This window comes from Glandiceps talaboti, chromosome 3 (genome assembly GCF_964340395.1).
Source record: "Glandiceps talaboti chromosome 3, keGlaTala1.1, whole genome shotgun sequence".
Taxonomy (NCBI): domain Eukaryota; kingdom Metazoa; phylum Hemichordata; class Enteropneusta; family Spengelidae; genus Glandiceps; species Glandiceps talaboti.
The window spans coordinates 24,863,112-24,890,951 of NC_135551.1; the positions used below are offsets into that span (position 1 = coordinate 24,863,112).

The following is a 27,840-nucleotide window of genomic DNA, read 5'->3' on the forward strand; positions in this document are numbered from 1 at the left end:
AATTATTCCAAAAATATTCCATTGTGGGTGTCACGTTGATATTTGTACTTGGTCATAGTTTTCTCGCGGGTAGCGAGAACACACGAGACTGACGCGTAGACTTCCAACATGTCCCGAACAGATTGGGAAGAAGTGAAACGTCTGGCAGCAGATTTTCAGCGAGCACAGCTGAGCAGCGCTGTCCAGAAGTAAGTAAAGTGGTCGTTAAAGAATTGATTATGATATCGTACAAGATGACTGTTATTAAAGTCTGATTATCTTCGAAAGAATATGTGTAGGACTGGTTTGGTTCACGGACTGATGCGTTTCAAAACAGATCGCAGATGATCATGTATAATCGATCGATGGTGCAATCAGACGAAATGTTCACCTGTTGAACAACACAAATCGGTAAAAATTCCTGGATGACTTCTGTGGTACAATGGGCCACTATGACCACTCGAATTTGAGTGGGAATCAGACGCACAAATTCGATGAGGGGGTTTTTGAACTTCATCTTTTAACTCGCAGCTCACCTTGGTTCATTATAATTTATATATAACTTATAAGTTCTATATTCGCTCACCAAAATTTAGTTGCATTTGTAACAAAGATAATGCCAGTTATGTAGATCTAGCTATATTTTAAAAGAAAGACTACTACTGATATACCCCCAGTGTTTTTTTAGCAGTAGTCGTATACTGTTATATTTTTGCTTTGTTACATTTATGTGTATGTTGACTTGTATAATAAATGGATAATATAATTGCATAATTTACCCCCCCCCCTCCCACCACACACACACACACACACCGTCACCAGAGACCATATCTGCACTGTTAAGCCTTGAACTTGACATACTCGCCTGTATTATATTCTATATTTAAAAATAAAACAAAAGATGTAATGTTCAAATCAAATGATATTTCATTATTTTCAGACAATTTATAAGTAAATAGAGTCCACTACATTGCAGACAAAGATCAAAATCCATGACAGGATAAGTTACAATCACTTTCATCTGACATCACCAAACTGTGTTTCACACATATATTTCTAACATTGATACTATAATTTGGTTAGATTTAATATGACAATACTTCAGACATGTTGCCTCATTACAGATGTAAACAAAATACTTGATGAAGAACCAAATACAAATGCATAGGAATAATAACACATTGTTACCACTGAAGTAACAATGTGTTACAATTACCAATTAATTGTGAGAATGACAATAGCCCATTGTAGTAGTTGTAGTTTACCCCTGATAATGTTGATGAGATGACAGCAAATGTGCAAGATTTGCTTCCAAGAAATCTTCTTTTTTTTACTCTGTGAGTAGACATTTTCATTAGTTACTTGTATATTGTTTTCATTTGTAATGAGTCACTGTCAACCAGCATGTCAAAAGTGTTCTCCTCATCTACCTAGTACATATTATAGTATCAAAGAAAGTGTGTGACACACAGTTTTGTAATTGACCTTTAATTTTTACCCCTTTATTTTCAGATTCCATATTTTTCAATTCTGTATTTTCATTGTTTTCTAGGTTATCAGAACGTAACTGTATTGAAATCGTCAATAAACTAGTAGAGGAGAGAGTCATTGATGTCATCCACACAAACGATGGCAAAGAATACCTTACACATGCACAGTTAACCAGAGAAATCAGAGATGAACTTATTGTACATGGAGGTAAGCGACAATGTCAAAGTCTGAATGTCGTCCATTCCCCCCCCCCCCTCGCCGCACATCAGTTCACAAGAAATTTAGTTCAGAGTCTGACTACATAGAAATACATTGTAGTATATTGTAAAGTATGGTATATTGATATTTTAGTTTGATTGCCTATGATAATATTATAAGATTTGAACGTATATGTTTAAAACAATACCAAGACTACATCTACATTATGATGTACCCATTAATTTATCATTAATTTATTTTCATATTTCTTACAGGTCGTATTAACCTCGTGGATCTCCAACAGGTATGTACAAATGTACACTAGCTGTAACTGAGGTATATTTTTTTCAATTAGACAACCACAATATAATACATTGAAAATTGTTATATTAATAATTAGACAATGTACATGTCAATTTCAGATCTATTTTATCTGTAAGTAATATAGTAATAAATTGAAATAGAGATTCATTGGGGTGCTGTTTTTTGAGTGCGGACCTAGAAGTCAGTTTGATTGGATATATTGTACCATACAATGTGTACTGTTAGGAATAGATGTTTAGAAGCATTCACATTCACATTCACTCATTAGAAATAAAATTGTTAAAATGATTTAATACAAGCATGTTTGATTTTTGTCACCAGCTTCTCAACGTTGACTTCAGCCATATTGAAACCAAGGCCAATGAGATTATCAAGGGTGACAAGGGTTTGAACTTTATACTTGGTCAGTTGATTGACAGGTAGGTCAACATGGGGTCATCAAAAATGACAGGTCAACATGGGGTCATCAAAGATGACATACATGTAGGTCAACATGGGGTCATCAAAGGTGACATAGGTCAACACAGGGTCATCAAAAGTGGCATACATGTAGGTCAACATGGGGTCATCAAAAAATGACATAGGTCAACATGGAGTCATCAAAGATAAGATAATTTAATACTTGGTCAGCTGATTGACTAAACAGTCAACGTATTTCTTGATTTTCAATGATGTTGATATCATCAAGATATTTGGTTGCCAGCTGAAACCCATGAAAATTTGTCTGGAATGAACAACAAGAATTTATTATTGTTTTCGACAGTTCTCACTAGATCATAAAAACATAAATACAACTGTAACAGGTAGTGTTAAAACAGTAAGTACTGTGTGATGGATAGAGTGAAACAGATGACAAATAGTAAACAGAAACATTAATATACTGTCAGCCAAGTTTTCAAGTGATAACGTTTATAAAGTACTAACTATTTATCACATATAGTTATGTTTTGTAATGTAATGATTATTATTATGATCATGAAATTTGAACCGATAAAGAGTATTCACCATGGAATTACCAACACAAACTCATGACTTATTTGAATTACCATGTACTCGCACACCACATCCACTCACACTTGGCACATACACACGTTTAATTCAGAAATCTATTTATATTTACTCAGGTAGGAAGAACTCACAATTTGAATTACTTTTCTCGACAGGGATTACCTTGATAAGTTAGGTGATGAAATCAATGATAAGTTACAAGAGAGTGGTCAAGTTACCATTGGAGAACTTACCAAACAGTATGACTTACCAGGAGAGTTTATCACAGAGGTAGGGACTTTGTCATTCATTATTTCATGTGTAAATCTTTGAATGTCAACATATGCTAGAGAGCTTGAATGTATGTTAAAAGTACCTAGACCTTCATAAAAAGTATTTTATTTTTACATAGTTAGCATAAGTATGTCATTGACATTGTGTGTAAAATTGCAGTTTTACCAAGGAAACTGTCAATTATTGTGATTCACACTATCAGTTCAAAAGCTGCTTCTGAAAATTAGTCAGAGTAGCAAAAGTATGCAATCTTTATGTTTTTGATAAACAGTGCAATATGACATATTGTTATTTGCCTTCCAAAATACGATTTGTATGTCCCTTTCAGTGCGCCATCTAATGATAGCAAAATGAGAAAAACTAGGATTTCTTGTGAGTCACCACATAGTAAGAGATGGGGATCACCAAAATTTGGTGCGTCACTAGAAATTGTGTGCATCAGTGGTGCATCAAATTGGCTCAGAAGACACACTGATCCCTTTAAAGTTTTAAAGTCAGCTGTTATATTGCCCTCTAGTGGTGGTGATGATAGAGGATTATTAATATTTGCAAGAATAAATGTTCATGGACTCAAGTTCATCGGTTCATTTTTGGCTGATGTCTGTCAGCATTGGCAGGGATTTACTACCACAAACATTCATTCACTTCACACCTGGGTTCTAATGGCCTAGTGTATGAATTGAATGTATGGTAACTTTTGTAAATTATGATTCCAGGTGATAGAAGAGAGACTTGGTAGCATCATTCAGGGTCAGATGCATGAATATGACAGAGGGGTTATCTTTACCGAGGCTTTTGTAGCCAGACAAAGTGCCATGATTAGAGGAGTCTGTACTGCAATTACAAGGTAATGTGTGACCCATGATAGAACCCAGTGTGCCCTCTAATGATAGCCAAATTTTGTTGCTGTGAGTCAAAATGAGAAAAACTGGGATTTCTTGTGAGTCACCACATAGTAAGAGATAAGGGAACACCAAATTTTGGTGCATCACTAGAAATTGTGTGCATCAGTGGTGTGTCAAATTGGCTTAGAGGGCACACTGCTTGGGCCTCTATTGACACTGTTTCCCAGCTTCACAAATACCAAACCTTGAATATTGCCGTCTCAAATAATGAGATGGCAATTTCTAGTTGTCACCACTATACGGAATCTATGCCATGAGCCAGGTGACAAGGTGTCGCCTTTCTGTAAACAGTAAACATCAAATAAAGAACTAAATTTTATCATTTTATCCAATGCCTATATGGTAAACCTGTTTCCCAGCCATCCCTATCTACATTAACTTTCACTGTCAGCTTGAGAGTTCCATGTGAAACTTTCTTGATCCAGTTACAATGACAACATGAATCATCACACTAAAGTGTGTTTTGTGCAATTTGGTGTTTGTCAAGAGTGAAGATAAATCGATATTTGAAATAAAGTAATTGATAACCGCTTACTAATTTCTTTTCTCCTTTATACAGACCAACACCAGTTATAAATCTTATGAATCAATATAAACTCCAAGAAAAACTCTTCTACAGTAAGTACTTTGTGAAACTATTTTAACACTACATGTATGTGTACACTAGTAGTAATAATCAAAGAATAGTCATTACAAATGTATGGAAAAGTGAACTTGTCTGATTAAGGCCACAGTTGCTATAGTCATTTATACTCATTACATTCTGGTATTTGGCATTTTGGGAGCTCAAGCTTACAGTTGAATATTGATAGCTCTACACACACAAATCGTCATCAATCTTTGACATGTTGATGATAAAGGTAAATAAAAAAATCAAAATAACATACATGTCAGACTCATACAACCCACAGATGTATGTAGAATGATGTGTACATTTGGCCAGGAGTGAAAGTAGATAATTTATTATGAAATAAATGACCATAAAATGGCAGGAAGATCTCATTCTGAACAGTTGAGAGTAAAATGTTTGGGAGGACAGGTGATTTTGGTTTTTGTCTGCCCTTTTTAACATCAATGAATGAAGATTTAGCTATATTTTCATGATAACCTTATCGATGAAATTTGGTACTTGACTCTGCAATTCACTCATGTGGAAATATATGAGACTGTTTTATTTATTTTGAGCACCAGTGTATTTTCAAATTGTACTTGGCCTTATATTCTACCAATGTAGTGTACAGTAACATATCACCCGTTACTTTCTGTTTCAGCAATCCTTGAAGATTTAATTAAATGTGGTCGTCTTAAAGGCAACATAGTGGGTGGAAGGCAAGATAAAGCAACATATGTACCTGATATCTATGCAAAGACACAGAATAACTGGATAGATTCCTTCTACCAGCAGAATGGATATCTTGGTTAGTCTATCTAACAATAAGATCACATATTACCATTACATAAATGCCAATATCTTGTCACCACAATTAGATAGTATCAATGAAACTATTTCTCTGACTAGTAACATGCTACATCAGTATTGTGTGTGTGTGTGTGTGTGTGTGTGTCTGTGTGTCTGTGTGTGTCTGTGTGTCTGTGTCTGTGTCTTTGGTGTGTATGTTGTCCCCAAGTATTGCAATTGCACCATTCACACATGCAAACTACAAAAGTTATTGACTTTGAGGTGAAAAATAAACAGCTCCTTTTATATAACACTTCTCAAAATATACTCAAAGTGCTTCACAATTGTCAATCCTGGCACAGAGTTACAAAGGCACGACACCCATTATTTTTTATCGACTCTCTGAGGAGCATGCGATGCCTGCTGCCTCTGTGTATAAGCACATAATTCAAATCTTCCACATAGCAACTTTCATCCTACTAGGTCCCCAATTACACAGCTGGATTGACAGAGGCTCAATCATGATTCAAATCTTGCCCCTGAGGAATTTAGCCATTCAGAAACAAACAATATCTATAAGGTTCAAACCAGAAACATGCAGATTCCAAGCCAGCCACTCTAACCATGATGATATTGTTAATTACTAATAGTTTCTTTATTTTCATCATTTCAATGTAGAATATGATGCCCTGGCAAGACTAGGAATTCCTGACAGCAAACAGTTTGTGAAACGACGTTATAAATCTAAGGATTTACTCTACCTACAAACTGTATGTGTAGGTAATGCAATCAAAGACCATGTAGAAGCCAGCATAGAGGAAGCTCTGTCTAACGGTACATGGATTGATATCACTGTAAGTTATTATAGTGTCATATTCTAGTTACCCACCAACCAGCATTTTTTGAAAGAAATGCCACAAGAGGGCATTCCACATGAGAAAAATGGAGGGCAAAAATATGTATGCAATATATGAAGTAATCAGCACCATGTTACCACAACAACTATCTTTTGAGTTCCTAAAAATTATGATTTATCTGAAACATAGTTAACAATATTTTGGCTGGTTGAGAATACAACCAACTTTTCTCGTGAAACACTTCAGGTATGATGATTCTTCAAAGGAGCCTACAATACTCAACATTCATTGCCCTCACTTCTGGTCTAAAGGCTGTTCCTGAACAGCACTCCTAGTGGCCAAACTGTACAATCTTTTGTTTTTCTGATAACTGGTGTATAGTGTATTGTTTTGCAGCAGAACAGAGTGAATGTCTAGCAATAATATTCAAAGTGTATAATATAGAGTGCAAACAGGCGCGGAATATTAATATCATTGTTTGATGTGTGTATGTTTCAAATTTCAATGTTACAAAAAAAATCTGTAAGAAGAACCTTACTGTATTTTTTTTCTTCATTTTTTTGGAAAAAAAATTTGTGACTGGTGTATATTGTTTCTGGTTTACAATATAAAAAGAAATGTATGAAATGTAAAGTTTTAAAAAAAATAATTTAGGTGAGAAAGTTGTCGGAGATTCAAGTCATTTTTGGACTCGTGTACTAAAAGATATGACACTGTAGTCATCATAATAATATCACTGGGATTTTGTCTTTCCTGAAGTCATCCAAACAGCTTGGTTGGTTTTGTTGAACATAAACGCTTACATCCACCAGTAACAACATATTCTCTTCTCATCGGTTCTACCGATATCTCTTTGTGATTGCAGCCCATACTTCCATCACCATTTACAGAGACCGATGCCAATCAGTTCTTACAACATATTATGAAAGGTAAAACAGGAGCTTGTGTCTACTGTGACAGTATTGTGTCCAGTGAGAAATTTATCAACAATTGCAAAACTCCTTTTGAAGATCTTATGAGGGTGAAAGCTGAATCGGTAAGTTTGAAGAATTATGTTGCATGGGCCAGTGTGTCATACCATATAACCAAGAAGCCGTACGAATTCAATGCAACCTGTGTAATACATTTTGTAGTAATTCTGAAGTCAGTATACTTTGACTAAATCACTCAGCCTTCTTCTGCTATTATAAAAACATGGTTCAGACTTGTCATGTGACCACAGGAGTGTGTTGTATACTGTCCGTATTTCCATCCCCTTGTCCCTGTAAGAGACAAGTATTGCTGTTTAATCTTTGATAGCTTTTTTTTCACTGCATATTTAATGCCATGATCCTAACTTGAGATCACCTTGATATTTTCAGGTTTGATGGAACGAACATGTTGTTATAGGCCTAAAGCATTCAGTTGAACTAAAAAAGTTCCGTTACCATTTTCTCACATCGATATTTTATGTTGTTGTGTATCAACTAGTTTCACTCTGAGTGAATGCAAACATGATTTCCTTAATTTCTGTATTGTCATAGGATTCCAAGAATGCAGCTACACTTTTACTGGAAGAAAAGGAACCTGTCACTAGTGGTGGAGATGGCAAGAAAGACAGAAAAGATGAAAGAAAGAAACGTGCGCAAGGTGGTAGTGGTAGTTTACACTCTGGAGGAGGAGGTAACGCCAGGGAAGTGAAAACTAAGAAAAATAAAAAAGGCAAAGGAAGAGGTGATGATGATGACTTGGATACAGAAACATCAGTGCAAGGTAAGTAAGGTTGTCATGGTAATTGTTACCATGGTAATTGTTGCCATTGTAAATATTGTCATTTCCATTTCAAAATAAGTGTCAATCAGTTCTGTATGCACAACTGTGGCTTCTTCAAAATGGTACTGGATTTTACTTGAAATCAAGGAGCTCTCAAATTTGTTAATAAGATGCAGAATAATGACAATAAATGGCCACTTGAGGGCATACTACATACATGAAAATGTGGTGTGTGTGTCTTCAAGGGTTGAAATAATTTGTCGACTGAAATTAAAAAAAAAACCTTGTTAATTCTAGATGACCAAAACATAATATTGAATAATATCAAATTTTGCATAATTTTGAATGAGACAGTTTGAAATTAACGAGACTATTAACTTTAACTTTTTTGTTATAGCACCAAAAGGCAAACAGAAAGAACTGAAATTTATGTCGGTCAAAGAAATAGAAAATGTGCTTGAAGAAACACTACAAGACTGTCCAGATGAGTTTCTAACAGAGATAGCAACACAGTTACACAGGTAAAAGTATTTTATTAATCACCAGCAAATATTTAGATTTTAAAAGAGTAAACTTGGAGAGTTTCACTTTACTGATATAATCTATATGTATGTAAGTGTCTGTCCATTGATAGCCATTTTAATACATGTGTGATTCTGAAATACCACAATGGCAAGTCAACAAGCTAACACAGACACAAAGTAATACTATTATTGTGGTATGTTGATATAAGCTATTATATATAGCCTATATATGGGCATTGATGTCATTACGCTGAGTAGGGTGGCATCTCTGGTAGAAGGTTTTTCTCAAGTGGCAGCAAATTTAACCCATTCAGTGTTTACTCTGTGTTGAGTACAGGGTGGTTATTATATCCACATAACCAATGCATCGCTGTCATCCACCTGTGTAATCTACCACATTCTTAGCCATATAGGGTTATTCATTTTTTTTCTCAAGAATCACTTTATAAGTTAAGCATGGTAATCAGCCATTTCACAAATACATATCTCTGGGTCTCATGCCAGAAAGACATAACCAGTAACTTAGAATTTTCAAATAACTTCAAGGAAAAGTTTATATGTTTTATAAAAGACTTTTTCACTGAAGTGAACCCCTGACATCAAGCAAATAATGCCTGGTCAGATTGTAAGTTGGAATGGATGATAGCTTATATCATCGAGTCAGTGCAGTAAGGTCGTATCTGCCTATACATTTGCATTGCAGATACGACCTTACTGCACTGACGTGACGATATAGTGTTTGTGGTACAACACACTGTCTTTGTCAACAAACAAAAAGTACTGCACCTGAACATGTGTATCATACAACCACTGAATTTCCAGGGTTTTTTCCTTATTTTCAGACCTCTAACCAGAGCATACCAGGAAGTAGCGAAATCGATATTCCTGGAGACTACCGGTGCTGGTGGTAGTAGTGACAGAAGGAAAACACACTCCAACCTCCAGGAGAAAGTCAACGGACTATGGACCAATATTAGATTATTTGAGAAAGCCATTAGGGTTGTAGGCGGTAAGAAATCTTGCATGGGTTAGTGTCTGCGCTTTCATTATTTGGTATATTTTATTTTATTATTATTATAGTAATATTTTGCAGCATCCTGTGCTTGCACTCTATTCAAAACACAAAATTTTCTGAACTTTGCACATTTATGAGTCCGTACAATATAGTTACTTTGGAACGATAAATTGGAAACGAATGCGACGTTTTGATCTGTCTACTACAGACCTTGATCATGCAATGATTTAATTATTCAGTGTTAACGTCTCTCTCTGGACTTTCATATTATTCCAGCAGTCCAGAGAGAGAGTCATCTACACTGAATAATTAAATCATTGCAAGATCAAGGTCCGTAGTAGATGGATCAAACGTCGTATTCGTTTCCAATTTATCATCCCAAATTACTGTACTGTACTGTCCTATTGATTCTTGGAACCATGAACAATATATTCTCCATTTATGGGTTCCTTTCGGAATATTGTATCACCTTTGTTGTTGTTTCTGGTCATTATGTGGCTCCTTTGAATGTATTCATGCTGGATGTATATCACTTTTCATCAATGTGTTTATCATCATCATCACCTCTTACTTTCAGCTTCTTGACACTTCAAGTAGTCCTTATGGCTACATTACATTGCTGCTGCCTCACTAAAAAAACGCTTGGCTGTATTGTGTTCTAAAATTGCTAAGGGTAATACACCTACAAAGTTTACAAACTGTGTGCACCATTCTGATCAACACAAAAATAATGATATTATTTATCCAAACTGTAGATTCAAAACAAAATGTTACTTCATCACTACAATAGATGAATACTGAAATCACATCATATACCAAGAATAAAACACAACAACTACAAAACCCTGAGGAACCCTGACCTCAGTGATAGAACTTCCTGTGTATAGGATATCATAAAATAGCTGTTTTGAAAATGTGAAACAGATGTCAGTGAAAATACCACATCCAAGAAAATGAAAAAATGACAATTTGATAAATCACAACAAACACAAAAAAATATACTACACATTCTATCATTCATAGAGACAGATACAGATACAAAGTTCCTGAAATATACAGAAGTGTTTTCAAGTCAATAAAAATCAGAGGATTGAAAATCATGTCATTCACAGATTTTAGTGTTATAGATATTTCTATTAACAAATTTTTGTTGCGCAATATTTTGTTACTTAGAAGATCTAGCTACCCAGTTATGTAGGTATCTACTGAAAACACTGTGTTCTGATGTCACGAATTTATTATTTGAAGCTGTGGCTAATGATCAAATGATCACTGTAGCTGAGTCGGACATCAAACCAGAGGTGAGCTAAGTTTGTTGAGGCTTTCCACTAAATACTGCCCTCTAGTGGCAACATAAGGATTTCGGAAATGTTTCATTTGAAAGGTGTTGTACATTGATGTTAACAATTGTTTTGTGTTCTGTACCATATTTTTGCATTTTTGACAGTGCCTTTAGCTGTACTTGTGGAGGTTATGGTCAACCGAGATTTGTGAAAATTTCCAAATTGTCAGTTTTCAGGTTGTAATTCATAGGGGAGAGGGAGTGTCAGGACATTACTTTCAGTTTTGTTGATAGTATCAGTAACAGTTGAATAATATTGGTCAGCTTGTTAGTGTTATGCATTCTCACATTCTAAAAAAGTTTTCATCGTTGTTTTCATCAGATAAGGCTCAAGTTATTAGCCAAATTTCCTGACAATCTGAGTAACAAACTGAGCAAGTTACATAGTTCACTGGCAGGCAAGGTAGGTAGTTTTCTAATATTAAATACACACACAATGCTTACAGGAGCACAAGTTGACAGTATCCATTCGTTTTAGGCGAAATTTTGCTGCTAAAATTTTTTTTTTTTTTTTTTTTTTTTTTTTGTACTATTCTTACCTACTGAGGTATACTTACTTAACCATCACTTACTCTTGATAGAACTCAAACTTGATATCTTAAGATATTAAATTATTTTGTAAAGGTACAGAGTTGGGCAAAGAACTATTTTACTACACAGTATTGTCAATAGAGGGCGACATTTCATAGGTATACATTTGTATCTGCACATTATACCATGGCAATAAAGTATGAAAATTACAAATAAAAACCACTATTTCATCACAAATATGATATTTTCGTGGTAGACATTTGAAGAGTTTGCGGACCATTTTGAAGATTGTGCATCGTTATGTGATGTAATGCTGAAGAAAACAGATAAAAAGAAAGAAAGGTACGTGGTTCATCCAAAGTGTTCTGGTCTGTAGTTGGTATAATGTTTTGGGGTTAAAAAGAGGCCCGCTTTGAAAAAGGATTTGTGAAAAAACAGTTGTCTGACAAAACTATAGAAAAGGTTGGCCAAAAACGAAAGAAAAATATTATGTAATCCTCATGGCTCCACTGATAAGATAATGCTAATGCTAGAGCCTGGGATTGAAACATTGGCCTTTAACAAACAGTCAGTATTTATTACATTAAGGTTATTCCTCCAAAGTAACCAATGAATTCAACAAGTGTGAAATGAGTGATTATGTATTTTTGTGTCGTTCCCCCCCCCCCCCCCCCCCAGTGCATTTTGGTTCAGTACACTTGCACAGATCAATCTTTATCCTAAAATTGAAAAAGATTATTTGATTAGGGTTTCTTATTTTTTTGATCAATTATTTTTTCCAGACAACTAACCTTCAACCACAGGCAAGTCTTGGCAGAACAGATTCGTAATGAGCAAGAACCCGCTATGGCCTTACATCTAACAACGGTTCTACTGTTCCAGACTTACACGAACTGTATGGTACATTGCCCGGGGAAGTGTGTACCTCAATTAATAACATACCTATTTGACTACATCCCAGCCGATCAGCACGCCAAACTTCACAATTACCAGGGCCTCGTACAAAAACAACTCAGCCCGAGCAAAGAAAAACAGGAAGAGAGTGAAGATAAGGAGAATGAGGAAAAGGGAGACAGTGAAACAAACCAAGATGGAAACATTACCGCTCAGCTGAACGATCTACTGCCCTCTATCAGAGAGATTGCACTGTCAAAGAAAGTCATGGCAACGAACGGAGATTGATAGCGCCACCTAGTGTCAGAGTTTAGAAATACTATATATGATATTGAGAATTTGTAAATTGATTGAAAATTATTGGAAAATTAAAATTATGTTCAAAGAACAGCACAAAATGTGTATTTGGACTTTATTTTTGCGTAGGACTTGGTCAAAGGGGTGATGTGACATTATAAAGGATAGATTTTACTGACAGTTCTTACCAGACATGAAATTATTTGAATGCTAGACATTATCAAACCCTCGTGATAATGATTTTCCTTATTGTAGAAGCCAGAAAAATTCGAATTAGAGAAAGAATTGACTGAAATAATTTTTTTTTCGAAAACATTTAGGTATGAAACAATTTGATATGGAAGAGATAAAATAATTAGATTTCAAAATTACACATTCAGTCAATTTCATCAGACTACAGATATTGTATGAATAGTTTTAGGTTTTGACTGAAGAAATGTTTGCATCTGCTGTCTTCTTATCAAAGAAAGCAATGATATTTTATTCCCGCATCAATTCAAAACCATATTCAGCAACCATATTGGATTCAAAAGGGAATGAACTTTGACCTTGTGTTTCAAAAATTTGCATGGTGGCCACTGATTTTTTTCTCTTATTTTAACTTGGTTAGAATGGGTTCAGAATTTAACAAGGCAACAGCAAATGTTTCAGATTTTTATTGCCAATGGTACAGTCCATGTTGAAGGAAGTTTTTTTGTGTGTAAATTGTATATTGTTCATGGCCTCTGATAGCAGTTAATATATTGATTATTATTCTGAACTATTTACACAGCAACTTTTTGGCATCTCTTCCAAAAACATTTGAAAGCAGGGTCTTTGAAGTGAAAAATACTTTAATAATCTTTTGACAAAATAAAAAAATGAAGCAGTGAACAAAACGAACACTGCATCAAAGGTATATCAGAATAAATGTCGACCAGCCAACTGGTATAGCGCCCCCTGGTGTTATACTAGGTATGATTTAAAAAGTGCCCTCTATGGTGGAGTTTTACGATGTTTATCCTAACACGCTGTTACTAACCACCTTTGCCCTACAAGGTCAGAAAATATACTATAGGTTAAAGTTTGACCCTAAAATTGTGATTATTTGTCTTCAAAAAAATGTGATTATATTATCTAGAAGAAAGCAAGGCATCATAGTTCAAATTCTTTTGTTGTACCTGTGAATTGCAGTGATATAATGACGGGCATGGCGGGCTCGCTTATCATAGACGTGTTGATTCCACGGTACAAAGGCACAGACCGAAACGATTGTAGTTGACATAGGTGCAGTTGTAAAAGTACAGAAATGACCCCTTTTTATGACGCAAGCAAAGATGCTATGATTTCACGTCGTAGGAATGCGTTGGCGATTCCCCGGCCATAAAATTTGTGTTGTGTTTTGGTCAGCCGGACGGCGTCTAAAGAACCAACGATAATATTAAAAGAATACAAATAAGCTGTATAGTTGTACCCGGTATATTCAGCCCGACAATTCAATGTAAAAGTAAATGTTGTTTAGATAGAAATACCACTGTAGAAAGTTAGAGAAACCTGACTACGTACTGCAACCGCGAGGCCTCCTTATATGTACGCAACTTTTCTATGATCTAAAGTTTGAGTAAGAGCTTGCGTGGCCGGAAACTGTTACAGTACACTTATACGGAATTGGCGTTTATCCAAAGACCACTTCTTGTTCATGTTGAAGTTCGTTCATTCAACTTTATCTTTGTGACCTTTCAAAGAGGGGGGCGATGGACCGTGACTCTACCTTTTGGGGGGAAGATAAAAAAGGGTTAGTTCCATTGAACTCTAGCTTGCCTTTTGGAACTCAAGACTGTAAATCGTTGTATTTTACTACTTATGTTTGACAAGTGTTTTTATTGACTTTACCTCTAGTTTGAGAGAAAAAGCAGCCCCATTCCCCTCTCTAGCCCGAAGACATTCAAGTACACCGTTGCCCTCAAATTAAAGTGTAAATACCTGGCTGAACCAGTTTCTGAACGTTGTCCGATTACATTCAAGCTCTACTGTAGTCCAAAAGTAGATACCACATAACTTTACCAAATTAAAAATATCAGAAGTCATCAAAACCGCAATCAAAAACCAACATTACACCCACGCATACTAAAAATAAACGTTTGTATAAAACCCGACTGTCGGCGAAAAGCGGAGAAGAGAAGAAGAAATTATGATTTTTGCCCAATGTAAAAATAACAAAGAGGTGTGCATTTGTTGTGCTTGGTAAACATCGTAACAAACGCGGATGGGAATGGCCTCCAGAGGAACGCTTTGATCAGTACCGAAGTGCACAATTACGCCCGTCATTCCCGACCACTCCAGTCATTAAGTTTTACCAAATGAATAAAATTAGTTTTCTGCAAGGCACACGATAATTATATGAGTTGTTTACAGCTCTAAGGAAAGACCATAAAATACCCCACAAATGCAAGGCATTGCGTAGACGGACTCCCTGTGTGGTACAAGGCCGACTTTTTTTCTTCCATTTACGGTATTTGGAGAAAAAGAAAAATATTTTTCCTGTCCTTCCATGATTTGGAATCAGGCCACTGACAGAAATCAACTAGTCTCTAGTAGCAATTGCTGAAAATAATGTGTTCCTTCATATGTATATGCCGATATATGCATGTACGTCATATAGAGTCAATATATTTCACACTCACTATTCACACTGCTTGTTCTCTGTAACTCTCTCTCTCAGTTCTCTATCTCGCTCTCGCTGTCTCCTCTCGATATCCTCCGTTGTCTATTCATCAATCAATCAATCAATCAATCAATCTATCTATCTATCTATCTATCTATCTATCTATCTATCTATCTATCTATCTATCTATCTATCTATCTATCTATCTATCTATCTATTTGTCTGTCTGTCTGTCTGTCTGTCTGTCTGTCTATATATCTATCTACCTATCTCTCTGTCCTTGTAACTATACACACGTGTGTGTATTTATTTGCCTTCCTATTTGTGTGTGTATATATATATATATATATATATATATATATATATATATATATATATATATATATATATATATATATATATATATATATATATATATACATATATATATATTAGTCTGTCTATCAGTCCCATCTGGTCACGCATCTCTTTTCACTGCAAAGTTTACACGGGTGTGAATACTTATTGAACTATATTTTACGAGACTAAGCAACCTATAGTACAATGCAAAGATTCTATTAGTCTAGCTGCTAGACCTCGGATGTTCTTCCGATAAAATACGACACTCGACCGAACATCGCTATCGAGGATGGAATATCCAAGCCCAAACTGCGAACTTCGTTCCCGAACGTCTAGCAGCAAGACTAAGATTCTATCTGCTATGACAGTATAATCTTAAAGGTGGTTTGCATCTATGTTGTAAAAAGTAGAAAATACAGACTTATCAATTATCGCTGAGTAATCGTTCAGGAAACAGGATTATACATATAACAAAGTCGGAGAGAGTGTGTAGATGTAGAAAACTCTGATGTAAAGTGTGAATATCTGACTCGTTCATAGAAAACAGAACTAACTTGCAATTGATTGAACGATTTAATATTTTTCACAATGTTTTGTTGATTGTATTGTATAGTGACTTCACATAGCTAACCAGTATTGGTACTTTTTGTAGTGAGATACATAGAATAATTGTTTCCTTAAACCAAATCTTAGCAATTTTTCATCAGTATGTATTGTGTATCACCACATAGAATATTAGCGTGTTGTTCTACTCGTGCGAGCATGTGTTTAGTGACGGTACCGAATCATCATCAGATTCAAACCCAATGCAATGGCTAGCCTCTAGATTGTCATGTGTTTAAAGGCCAGGGTTTCAATCCCAGATTCTCGCATTAGAGTTATCTTATAGCCAAGAGGATTACCTAGGACCATTGTTTTGTTTCTTTCTATAGCTCTGCCAGACAACTATTTTTCAGACTTGGGATACTAATCCCAATATGAATTAGGCCGGGGGTGTGGGAGGTGGGGATATCATAACCGAGTTCTGGGTATTTGAGCCACAAGCTTACAACAAATGCAGATTTTTCAAAATCTGTTGTCTTGTACCAGCAATTATACATAATTATGGTATTTAATACACCATAGAGAAGACTAGTAGTACATGTTGTATTTTAGTGATGATTTATCATTGATCAATAATTTCCAAAGAAGGAAAATGTCTGTAGTAGGACATGGAAAGAACCGTGTCTTGATATGGATATAGTGCGGATATAATGGCAGGCAGAGTAACGGTACTATAAGTATAACATATTCAAAATAACTATAATACGCTTTAATACTACATGCACACAAACAACTTCTCCATTTTAGAATCCACGTTTACGTCAGCTGAGATGATTACATTAATTTACAAAACTCGTTTATTGGGTGAAGTAGTCTACAGTCTACACGCTGGGTTTGAATCTGAAGATATTGTCTTTTTGAGGTAGAGATATTTGCAGATTCAACCCCCAACGGATAGCCTCTAGACTAGACTATGGTGACGTACATGTTATATTTTATAGCTTGTATTTCATTATAGACATATTCCGTCAGTTTATGTACAATTAAATCATTTGATTCGGGATTCCAAATCATGAGATATGTAATAAAAAAAAAAAAAAAAAAAAAAAAAAAACTATGTTTACAGTTGATCGTAATCTTCAAAGGAAAACATACATTGTAAAAAGCGCGGCCCAGAGAATTGGTTTGTCTGTTATGATCTTGTTGTCGTCTCAAACTATTCAAACATAACGCCCACGACAATCAAGGCGTGGTACATTTATGTTTTGACGTACAGTGACGTGTTTCTTGTTTGCCATTTCTTACTCCATGTTTGGTTATATCCTTTCGATTATTCACTGCAATTATGTTGTTGTTCTTGTTGTTGTTGTCGTCGTCGTCGTCGTCGTCGTCGTTGTTGTTGTTGTTGTTGTTATTGTTGTTGTTTTCCACCTCTGCTTTGAGCAGTGTTTAATATATTTCATGAAACTAAACCAACAAAACTTAAAATCGCAGAATGTGTACATGTAAAGGTTACCCTATCACCTCTCTCCAATTTAAAATAGAAGTATGTACAGTAATAACATTTGCGATATTTCAAATCTTATGTAAACCACCGAGACTATGTGCTTCTTTCAGTCTTGCAGTATGAATCATTAAGACTGGTAATTTAGGTTTCCTTTTAAAGGCCTGAGTTTCAATCCCAGGTTTTCACATTACCCATTATCTTGTCAGTAGAGCCATAGGAATATAAACGTAGGGTCATAATAATGTTCTTCTGGCCCAACCTTTTCTGTGGTTCTGTCAGTTTTGTTCACACTTAAACTTTCGATAAATCCTCATCCGAAGTTATTCTAGAATCCAGTCATGTGGAAATTGCTGGCGAAAATCCCTACACGACTGCATGGCTGGATTCTATGCTTATCTGAATTGGGTCGGAGACAAGTTCTTACATACCAGAGACATATAGTGCGATGCTATCAACTCTTTGTTGTGTGTTTTATGTACATACTTTGCTTCTTCTTTTTTTACTCTTTTTTCTCTTTACTATTACTATATTATATAGTTTGAATAAGCTACAATCTGATCAGAGTGTAAGCTTAATCAATACAAAAAAGGAAACTTGGAAATACATGGGACAGGTAAATCGTTACATATGTACAAACTTAAGTTAATTCGAAGATATGGCTGATCTTTAATACCATATTTTATCAGGTTGTGTTTTCTGTCTTTTTCACCAATCTGCAACTGAAAGTATTGATAGTTAAATTGGAAATACCAATCAATGTAAATTTTTCTAATAAAAAAGTGACAACTCGATGACAAGACCACCCCCGATCACGGAGCAACTGTTTACTAACTTGAAAACGTTGTTTAGCGACTCTTTCGCTGAATTAGATTTTTATAGCAAACTTGATATCAATTTCAATAAGAAATAAAAGAACTGTATAGCGATTTCATGGAGATTTCCCCTCCAGTTAGCATACAAAAAGAATCTGGTCCTTCTTTGCAGTCTGACAATTTCACCAAAACGTACCTTTAGCATTTTACTTGTGTTGACGTTGTCGGCCAACGATATTTGTTATCCGCCGTTGGTGGCGCTACATCACATCATCGCAATACCGACCACCTGGTCTGTTTGGCTGAAAACGTGGGTGAAAGTTCGTATCAGCGATCGATTTGTTTCATTTCCTCTTCGCCCACAATCTTAATTCCAATATCAATTCTAATCAAGTCTTTTGTTTTTCGTAATTTACTTTAATTCGACAATAGTCCTATAAAACAATCTTTAAGGGGGTGGCGTTCCTTCCTTTCCCGAGGATTGTTTTAAGTAGGGATGAAAACAAAAACAATACACGTCTGGAAGGGGAATGGCGACGGCTTTCTAATTTCCTGCTTGCCTATCGTCTGTTTCTCGGAATGTTTTATCTCCGTTATCAATACTTTGTACTTTTAATTATAATTAAAAAAAGGCTCTTCATTTCCTTGTGAAGTCAAAACAAAAGTAAATGTGTCAATTTCTTTGTTATTGTTTAGAATTTCGATATCGTATTGCCAACGTCATTCTCCACAAAAGGCTTACCCCACAACACGATTACTCACGACCACAGACAAGTAACATATGTGTTACTTGTCTGTGTCATGACCAAAGACAAGTGCGGCATACTAGCCCTGCATGCTCACCATGACGCCAGATTCACGCTGAAATGAAAATAAATGAAACCGGCTTTGAGGGAATCGACGATGTCTTTGTATTGATAACCAGTGTTCTCTATTTGCTAGCAAGAAATGCGATATTGAGTAAATTTACTCAATCTTCAAAAGCAGAAAATGTCGAATATCTCTGCAAACCTTCAAATTTACTATAGTTGCTTTTTTAGCAGGAAAATAGATGAAACCGGTGCCTTAAGGCTCGAGCCATTGTCTTCGAATTCATGACCTGGTATCGCTATTTGCTGACAAGAAAAGTGATATCTAATTTTATTTACTCTCTATCAAAAGCAGAAAAAATCGAATGTCTCTAAAACCAACTCTGCATTCAAATATAACACAGTCGTTCATCCTATTGTTAAAAAAGTTCTTTGAACGCTAAAACACAACTTCCATGGCTCCAGGCATAATTGTAAATGCGGGTCCTATGAAATGACAAACACAATGAGCTTGTTTCTATCTGTGTGTACAATTCGTACAATTAAAGCTATCAAGAGTGGGACAACAGCCCGATCTTTCACATGTTGTAATAAGCCAAAAGTTTGCAGTCAGTAATTTTAATCTTGATAGTGTTACACGGTCTCAACAAACTATGACAAGGTCTTAATAAGAAATTATGACAAATTGCATCCATAGGCTTTTGCCACAAACTACCCTTGAAGGATATCGAAGATTTGCGCATGTACTTCATACAATGCAATAATTTATTTCATCCGTAACATATAACACACATTAGTGCCAGTGACTACAGAAATGTCTTCCAACGACCATTTTAATTGGCATTTTACGGTAGCAATATCTGTTTTGGAGTACTTTTTGCTTTCGATATTTTTAGCTCTACTTAAAATGGACTTGACGCTGTTAAAACATAATATTACAATTGTAAACAAACCGGACCAAATATATATCATGTTGTATGACTGACTTTTTTACATCTATACCATCCTACAGGATTTTGACTGTGAGGTTATAAATAAATCATACAATCGGATAGTTTACATACATCACTGGGGAAAGAAAACAGAAGGTCAAGAAGGCAAAGAACTTAATATCTTTTTTGTTTTCTTTTGTTTTAAATGTTTAGGGTCGGCTGCTTAAAGTATAGGGTCGGTCGGGTTAATGGAAATACATACATTTTTTTTTAATTTCATAACAAAGTACTTTTAATATTTCTCATTTATATCTGGAATGAAAGCCGATTAATATAATGTAGTACAGTGGATTTCAAAATATCGTTCAGCTTGTCTGTTTGATACAACCACACAGAAATCAATAAGAAACTGCTACATTTTAATAGCAATATGGCAATTCATTGCTACATTTTGTCTAAATTAATTAAACCATTTAAATCAACTTACTGGAACAAGACGTATATATACACACAGGTGCCAAATTTTTGACGTCTGCATTTTGATGTCTGTATGGTGGCAAATCAGTTCATTTCATTTAGACAAAATTGCAAGAAACTGTATTCATTCAATTTTGCTGTAGCCGCCTGACTTGTGTACTTTCTTATTAGCTTCTGTATGGTTGTATCGAACAGAGCTGCTGAAATTCGCTGTATCAATTCAATGAGACATTTAAGTAAAGATAGATACACCTAGGGACAAATTTCCCTGAAAATCAAAATTCATTTTGAAAGAACAGAAATTTGGAATTTGGGGTCCACTGTTTTGTTTTCAAGGAAATTGTCAATCTTTTATTTAAACACAGTATTTGGTGGCTATGTTTGATTCTAAAATGATAAAATTTGAGTACAATGACACACATTTTTTACAATTGATTGAGTTACAAACAAGGACTTGACATGTGTTGTGTTGTGTGGTGTTGTGTTGTGTTGTGTTGTGTAAAATGATATCATTTTCACTGTAATTTCAGAGATTGGTACGGTAACTACGTACAGAATATGTTATACGTTTTAACTGAGAATAGGTTGGAGTTTTCTTGAACAAAGTAACAGCAAAAGATTAGTTTACTTCCAAGGTGTAGTCTATATTAAACCTAAACAAATTATCTGTCTATTTATTCCAGAGTTGAAATTTGAAGTTTGAAAATGTTCCACTACTAACAGCTCGTGTCTGAATTGAAATGATGACACGAAAAACGAATTGAGGTTTCTACCAAAAAATGCATATTTAGGCCTTAAAATGTTGTTTGGTTCTAGTTACCCGGTTTTTTAAGTATTCGAGTGAAAAATAATGAAACTGACATCAATTTAAAAAGACAATATAAAACCGTTCCAATATAAAAAAAAAAAAAATTCTGTAATGGCTGTACATCTGATAAGAAGAAACCAATAACACAGAGACTATATGGAAAACATAACTACCTGAACTAGACACTCACATAAAAAAGTAAACTATCTACCTACCCCACCTAATATTGAGCGTAATCGGAACTACACATTTTTTAGGATTGATAGGAAAAAAAAGTAAATAAAAAAATAGCAATGTAGAGAGTAATCTTCAACTTGTTTCCGTTCTCACTTTTCTGTCGACGTTTTTTTCGTGGAATAAAATTTAATCATTCCTCGTAAAGTCATTCTCCGATACAAAAGTTGGTAAGAATTTGACCCCCTCCCCCCATTATTTGTTAAATTGGTCATGACTGACAGGATGGCCGTGACCTTTGCCTTGACAGCTAATACCCAAATATCCCTGCGTAGGACGTATGGAATGAACACGTTCAAAAATATCCAGGAATGACGATCGATTCAATCACTTCCCATTGAACTTTATTATACTTCCGTATTTTGAAAACACTGAAACGTGTCCAAGGCCTAAAGAATCAAACACTAGTTTGTCACACCTTATTGATTCACGGAATCACTCCCAAACCCCCACCACCCCTCAACCCTTCAAATTCGTTACAAACTTGCCCCTCATCTTAAGCTTGTCCAACCACCTGATTGAAACATGTGTTCTACAGAGCTTGATCCTACTACAGTGGTGACAGACAGCCAAAAAGAAGTAGTCGAATTGTATCATCTAGGCTACACTGTTAATTTCAACCGACTCATTTTTGTACATTGTCAATTTCATTGTGTATTTCAAATGACTCTAAACATTGTAAATTTCAGTGAATATTTCAACCGATTCTTAAAATCAGTTTCATTGTACAGGATATTTCAACTGACTCTAAACGCTGCCAATTTAAATTTCATTGTCTATTTCAACTGAATAATGTTCATTGTCAGTTTCATTGTAAATCTAAATGACTCTTGTTCATTTCAGTTTCATCAGGTGTTCTCGTCCAGTGTCGTGTTATTTGTGAAATTGAATACAAACATTTTGTGTTTATCAAGACCAATTTGTCTTGAAAACAACCCAGCCCATGTCCATTTTGACGTAAATGGAAATAAAAGGGAGGGCGTTTTTTATTTCGTTTCTTGGTTAATATGATGGGGCGTATTGATGCAAGAGAGTCCCACCTGTACAAGCAGAGTTTGCGGTTTTCAATGAGTTAGCTGTCACTTGGTATTGCAGTAAACATATCCCAGTAATTAATGTTGACCCATCTGTTATTGTTCATCTGTGTACATTGTAATTACTTACCCACCAGTCAACGTTGTATTGCTAACACCTTATTAAAACTATACCGTACAGGTACAATACCAGTACAGAACATTGAATTTGACAATAGAAATGGACATTTTTTTCTTACTTTTGAATAGGCGTGAAACTTTAATGAGTTTATGTTAGGACGCTGTCAGTTTGTTTTGCTGGTAAACTCAAACGCGTGAATAAAGATGATGTGCTTCTTTTTGGGGGGGAAACGTTTTTGTGTGTTCAGTGCGAAAGGTCAACTGTCACGCAAAATTCTCAGGATTGACTTTTCTACCCCTCAAGTATGTGTGAACTGTTGTTTGATCTGTTTGAACACCAGTTTGCCTTCTTACCGATTTCTGCTCCCGAAATGTTTGATTTCAGCTGACTTCAAATTCACCTCGGGGTAAAATCCAAGTGTGGGCTGAACTGCCAACTGCTTTTCATTGTACGACCGCCAATTTCTTGACGGTTTTGATGTTGTTATTTCACACTACAACAAGCAACTCTTTGCACCCACCAAGGTAGAAATTACACAAACCCTTTTGTTGTTCACATCTCGCCATAGAGTGAAAGGACACTTGGGTTTTGTTCCTTAAATAAGCTGTGTTTATCTTGCTATTTGTCCATCTCAATGAATGTCAATTTCTTAAATGTTATTTTCATAACACATTTAAGAGGATGATTTGTCTATTCAACCCCTCACGTCTGTGTTTGTTTCAACCTCCTTTGAAAACGTAAAACTTGTGATTTAACTGACTTAATCTAACTATCCGGGTTACATGAAATACTGCCTTCCCTAGATTGCTGTGTCACCAGAGAAGTCAATTTGAAGTGGTCAAAGCTGGGAAATATACATTTTTTCTCAGATTACTGTTTCTATAGTCTAAGACCACGTAAATTTTAAGACACCTTACGTTCCTTTCATGTTCGAGAAGTACCGTGACGCGTCCGGGCACCGAGCTAAAGTTTCCATTGAAGGTTCGGCTACATATGAGTGAAACGAGACTGTTTTTCTGATAGTAATGTTTCCATGTTCTAAAGACCATATTCATTCCTAACGAAGCTGAGTTAGGTCCATCAACTCACTCATGTCACTGTGAATGGGCGCAAAGCTAAACTTTCCATGCCAGAGAATGTTCAGGTACACTACGTGTGAAATGTATCAAACCGACCTGTAGGGTGGGGTGACCATATAATCTACCAAATCGTGGCAAAACAAAACGTCCACTGACCAAATAAATTAATGGAAAATTGACGTTTCGAGAACAACATTAACATATCTACAACCAAACAAATTAGTTCCTCGCCCTGGAATCACACCTTGTACATGTATTAGTTCCATATGCATTACCGTGACAGCTGAGGAAGGTTGGGTGATTGAACCAAACACCGTATAAATTATATAGTACTCGCCGAGTTCGGAACTAATATAAGAAATAAACTGTCTTTTTAACATGATGAGTATTTTTTTTGTAAATGCATCATGTACGAAATATTAATCTTACATCTGAGCTGTTATCACACCATCTGACTGTAGATTTGAAAGTTTTTAATAAATGCAAGACATTTTGAACAGAATTGTGTGTCTCAAACACCCAAAAGTTAAGAATTTTTGACAAGAACTGTAATAAACGAAATGCAAAAATTATGAAAATTTATATGAATATTATAATTTCGTCAGATTATACCGCCTTCTCATGCACACTCTTGTGTGACTTACAAGTGTTTCTGGTGTGATTTTTTGCCAACGTGACTTCACTGCAGGGGTGATTGAGATCACGATGAACACGATGAACTAATCTAAACTAATCTAAATTTCTTTTTTTGTACTTCAAAACTGTAGACTAAGAGCGCAGGTTTGTCATAGATGAACACAGCGCTAGAGGCTGACTCACATGTGGGTGCCAATCCTTTCAAAAAAGACCTCCCATTTACTTATACCCCAGACCTTTTCGCTATAGTGATCTGAGCTTATACATAATAATTGTCTTATAACGGTCTGTTAGAATACAATTATTGCGTTGCACTTTCTGTCTTTTTTCCATTTTGAGAAAAAACAGCGACAAAATAGTTAAAAGATGGACTCTACCTTTTGTGTCGTGTTGAAGTTGTGTTGTTGCATCGCGCAGTGTGTGGTGTGAGTTAATACGTAACCTAAATTTGCGTCGAGCTTTCTGGTTTGTTTTCATTTTAGGGAAATGGCGGACAAAAAAAGTCTTAAGAAAGAAAGTTCATAGACTGGGGTCCAGCGATCGGTGTTTCAAAGCTATAGTTTTATCTGATAACAACCAATACTCTCTAGAATGTGTGAACTACAAAGTGGCACTCGAGTGGGTCGCTTTGCAGGAAAGAACGGATTTCCAGAAAAGCGGTCCGTTGAAAGAGGTTGACATAAAATATCTATCAGGATAGGAAAACACTTGAAGGAATTTCTATGGATTTGTCAATCCGCTAAAAAATGGAAGCTTTTTGCCAACATCATCATCTTACCCAAGAATTTGCTGTAGTGTTTGACAGCGGCAGATCAAAGCGATTATCTGGCCAACCTATCTAAACTCTTCGTGTGTGATCAGCGTACTTGAGTGGAAGAATGAAAAACAGAATGGTGAAGAAGGCATGCGATGACAAAACATACAGTAGTAATGGAGCTCTTTTTTTAAAACTAGAAGATTCACCAAAAAGTTATCTACATGACGACATAGCCCTAGTGTTACTACTTAGCTTGTCAGCACTGCTGTCGCTATACTAAAAATTAACCAACATTTCTATAGCAGACTAGCATGACTTGAATACAGGACGGTAAACTCCCAACTTTTGTGTCATTACTTCGAACGGACCAAGATCAAGCTTTCACTGTCATATGGCCATGTTTGGAGAAATTTCAACAGCTTTTATTTCACGGGGGGGGGGGGGGGGGGTATTTTACCTTAAAAATATATTTCATTAGATTTAGGGCCCCAGTCATCATATTCATCTGCAATTAGTGGTCTCATATCTTGTGATACCAAAGAATACTTTTCCCAATAATAATTTTGTCTACTACTGTAACATCATAAATTTCAATTTTAACAAAATATATTACTACAGAGAAATGCTGATAATAGACAACCGATGCTCTATTGACCAAGACGGATAAAATATTCTAGTTTCTTCCCAAATTTTCTTTAAGATTTTCCGCGTTCACCGGGGTACGGGTGAGCCTTCTGGCCGTATAGATGCATCGCCTACTGACTCATAAAGAAACTGTATTATTTGTGATGTCAACTATCACTTTAAAGATTTGACACTCGACTAGGTTGGTCGAAATTGTAAATATTGGCTCACACCATTTTTCTTTCTAGTGGCTGAAATATTGGAGGTCACTGTACAGTCGCTATAGACTTGCTCAAGATTCTGGGCTTTTTTCATTCATTTTTTAAAAACAACACAATTCAACTGTGTTCTGATGTGTGAAATAGCGACCTGAATGAGTGATTGCGAACAGTCGGATGACCACTAAATAAGTCATTGGAAGACTGCTAGTATACTGAGAAAAAATATTTCGAACAAGTTGGTCACATTTTCCTTCACAAAATTTGAAATGGATAACAAATTCAAAACAATTGAAGGTTATGAGACAACAGATTCTCAGGAGGGACTGTTGCCAGTCTACAGTCGTTAGAATCTTCACACCTTATAAGAACGAAACCTTGTTGTTGACATGCTTTGGGCTGAATACTATTCATGCATTTATATAGCACGCCGTTTAAAGTTTTGACTAGTCTTGACAGGTGGTTTGTAGTTCTGTGAGAAATGAACACAATTGTTCGCTTGCTGTATTTATTGATAAGTTTCTCTACTATAATTTGTAAAATAGGCATTTTAGTACCTACATGTATTAAGAAACTGCAAGCTGCAATGTACAATTCTGATAAAATCTTTTAAAAATTGTGTTTCTCTTCGTACATTGTATTTTATTCTGAGTCGTTAAAAATGTGACTTGTTATGCTCAACTAAATGTCGTTACAATTAAGTGGTCTGTTTCTCAGTGTGTGTGTGTGTGTGTGTGTGTGTATGCATGCATGCATGCATGCATGAATGTATGTATGTATGTATGTATGTATGTATGTATGTATGTATGTATGTATGTATGTATGCATGTATGTATGTGTGTGTATGTATGTATGTATGTATGTATGTGTGTGTGTGTATGTATGTATTTATGTATGTATGTATGTATGTATGTATGTATGTATGTATGTATGTATGTATGTATGTATGTATATGTGTGTGTGTGTGTGTGTGTGTTTGTGATATAAGAAATTAATACTTCCAATAACTCTACCCAGTACAGTTACAAGTAACAGGTATAAGTCAAACCACCGACTGTGACTTGCACTCATCACACTCAAAACAGTCAAGAAAGGCTTCTTCTCCCTTCATCTTCACCAAGACTATATCAATAAAAAGTTTAATCTTGAGACCTTAGTTGTCATCGTACATGGCCACCTGTCATGCTAAATGAAAGATACATCAATGTAATGAACAAGGCCGGAAATTAACATCTTCCCATTAACGTTTTCTGTGTATATGCCGTCCGTGTAGGTTACAATGGTAGAAATTGACACAGTGATATTACTCGACGGCCATACTATTACTAATGGTTACGGGACAATGGATGATAATTCAATCATTTATTTTATTTTAACTTCTTCAAATATTTGTAAATTTCAACAAATATGTAATTTGTAATTTCGACTATTAGATCAATTGCTTCGTTGATTTTCTTAATATATTGAAACGTTTATT

At 35.5% G+C, this 27,840-nt stretch overlaps 1 protein-coding gene across 4 annotated transcripts; it reads left to right on the forward strand.

Annotated features, from left to right (window-relative positions):
• The first annotated feature begins 89 nt into the window (after positions 1-89).
• Positions 90-12,836, forward strand: LOC144432612 (E3 UFM1-protein ligase 1-like). Of its 4 annotated transcripts, none has more exons than XM_078120866.1 (17): positions 90-188; positions 1,532-1,677; positions 1,944-1,972; positions 2,314-2,411; positions 3,156-3,270; positions 3,990-4,120; positions 4,738-4,796; positions 5,450-5,596; positions 6,256-6,431; positions 7,300-7,470; positions 7,958-8,186; positions 8,584-8,707; positions 9,553-9,737; positions 10,899-11,026; positions 11,390-11,470; positions 11,855-11,940; positions 12,381-12,836. In XM_078120866.1, exons 1-17 carry the CDS (start codon positions 109-111, stop codon positions 12,778-12,780), a joined length of 2,385 nt encoding a protein of 794 aa, XP_077976992.1. In that variant the 5' UTR covers positions 90-108; the 3' UTR covers positions 12,781-12,836. The 4 variants fall into 4 exon arrangements, with proteins under 4 accessions (XP_077976992.1, XP_077976993.1, XP_077976994.1 ...); XM_078120867.1 differs by having other exon boundaries at positions 9,553-9,719; XM_078120868.1 differs by having other exon boundaries at positions 9,553-9,719; positions 10,902-11,026.
• Positions 12,837-27,840: the final 15,004 nt, after the last annotated feature.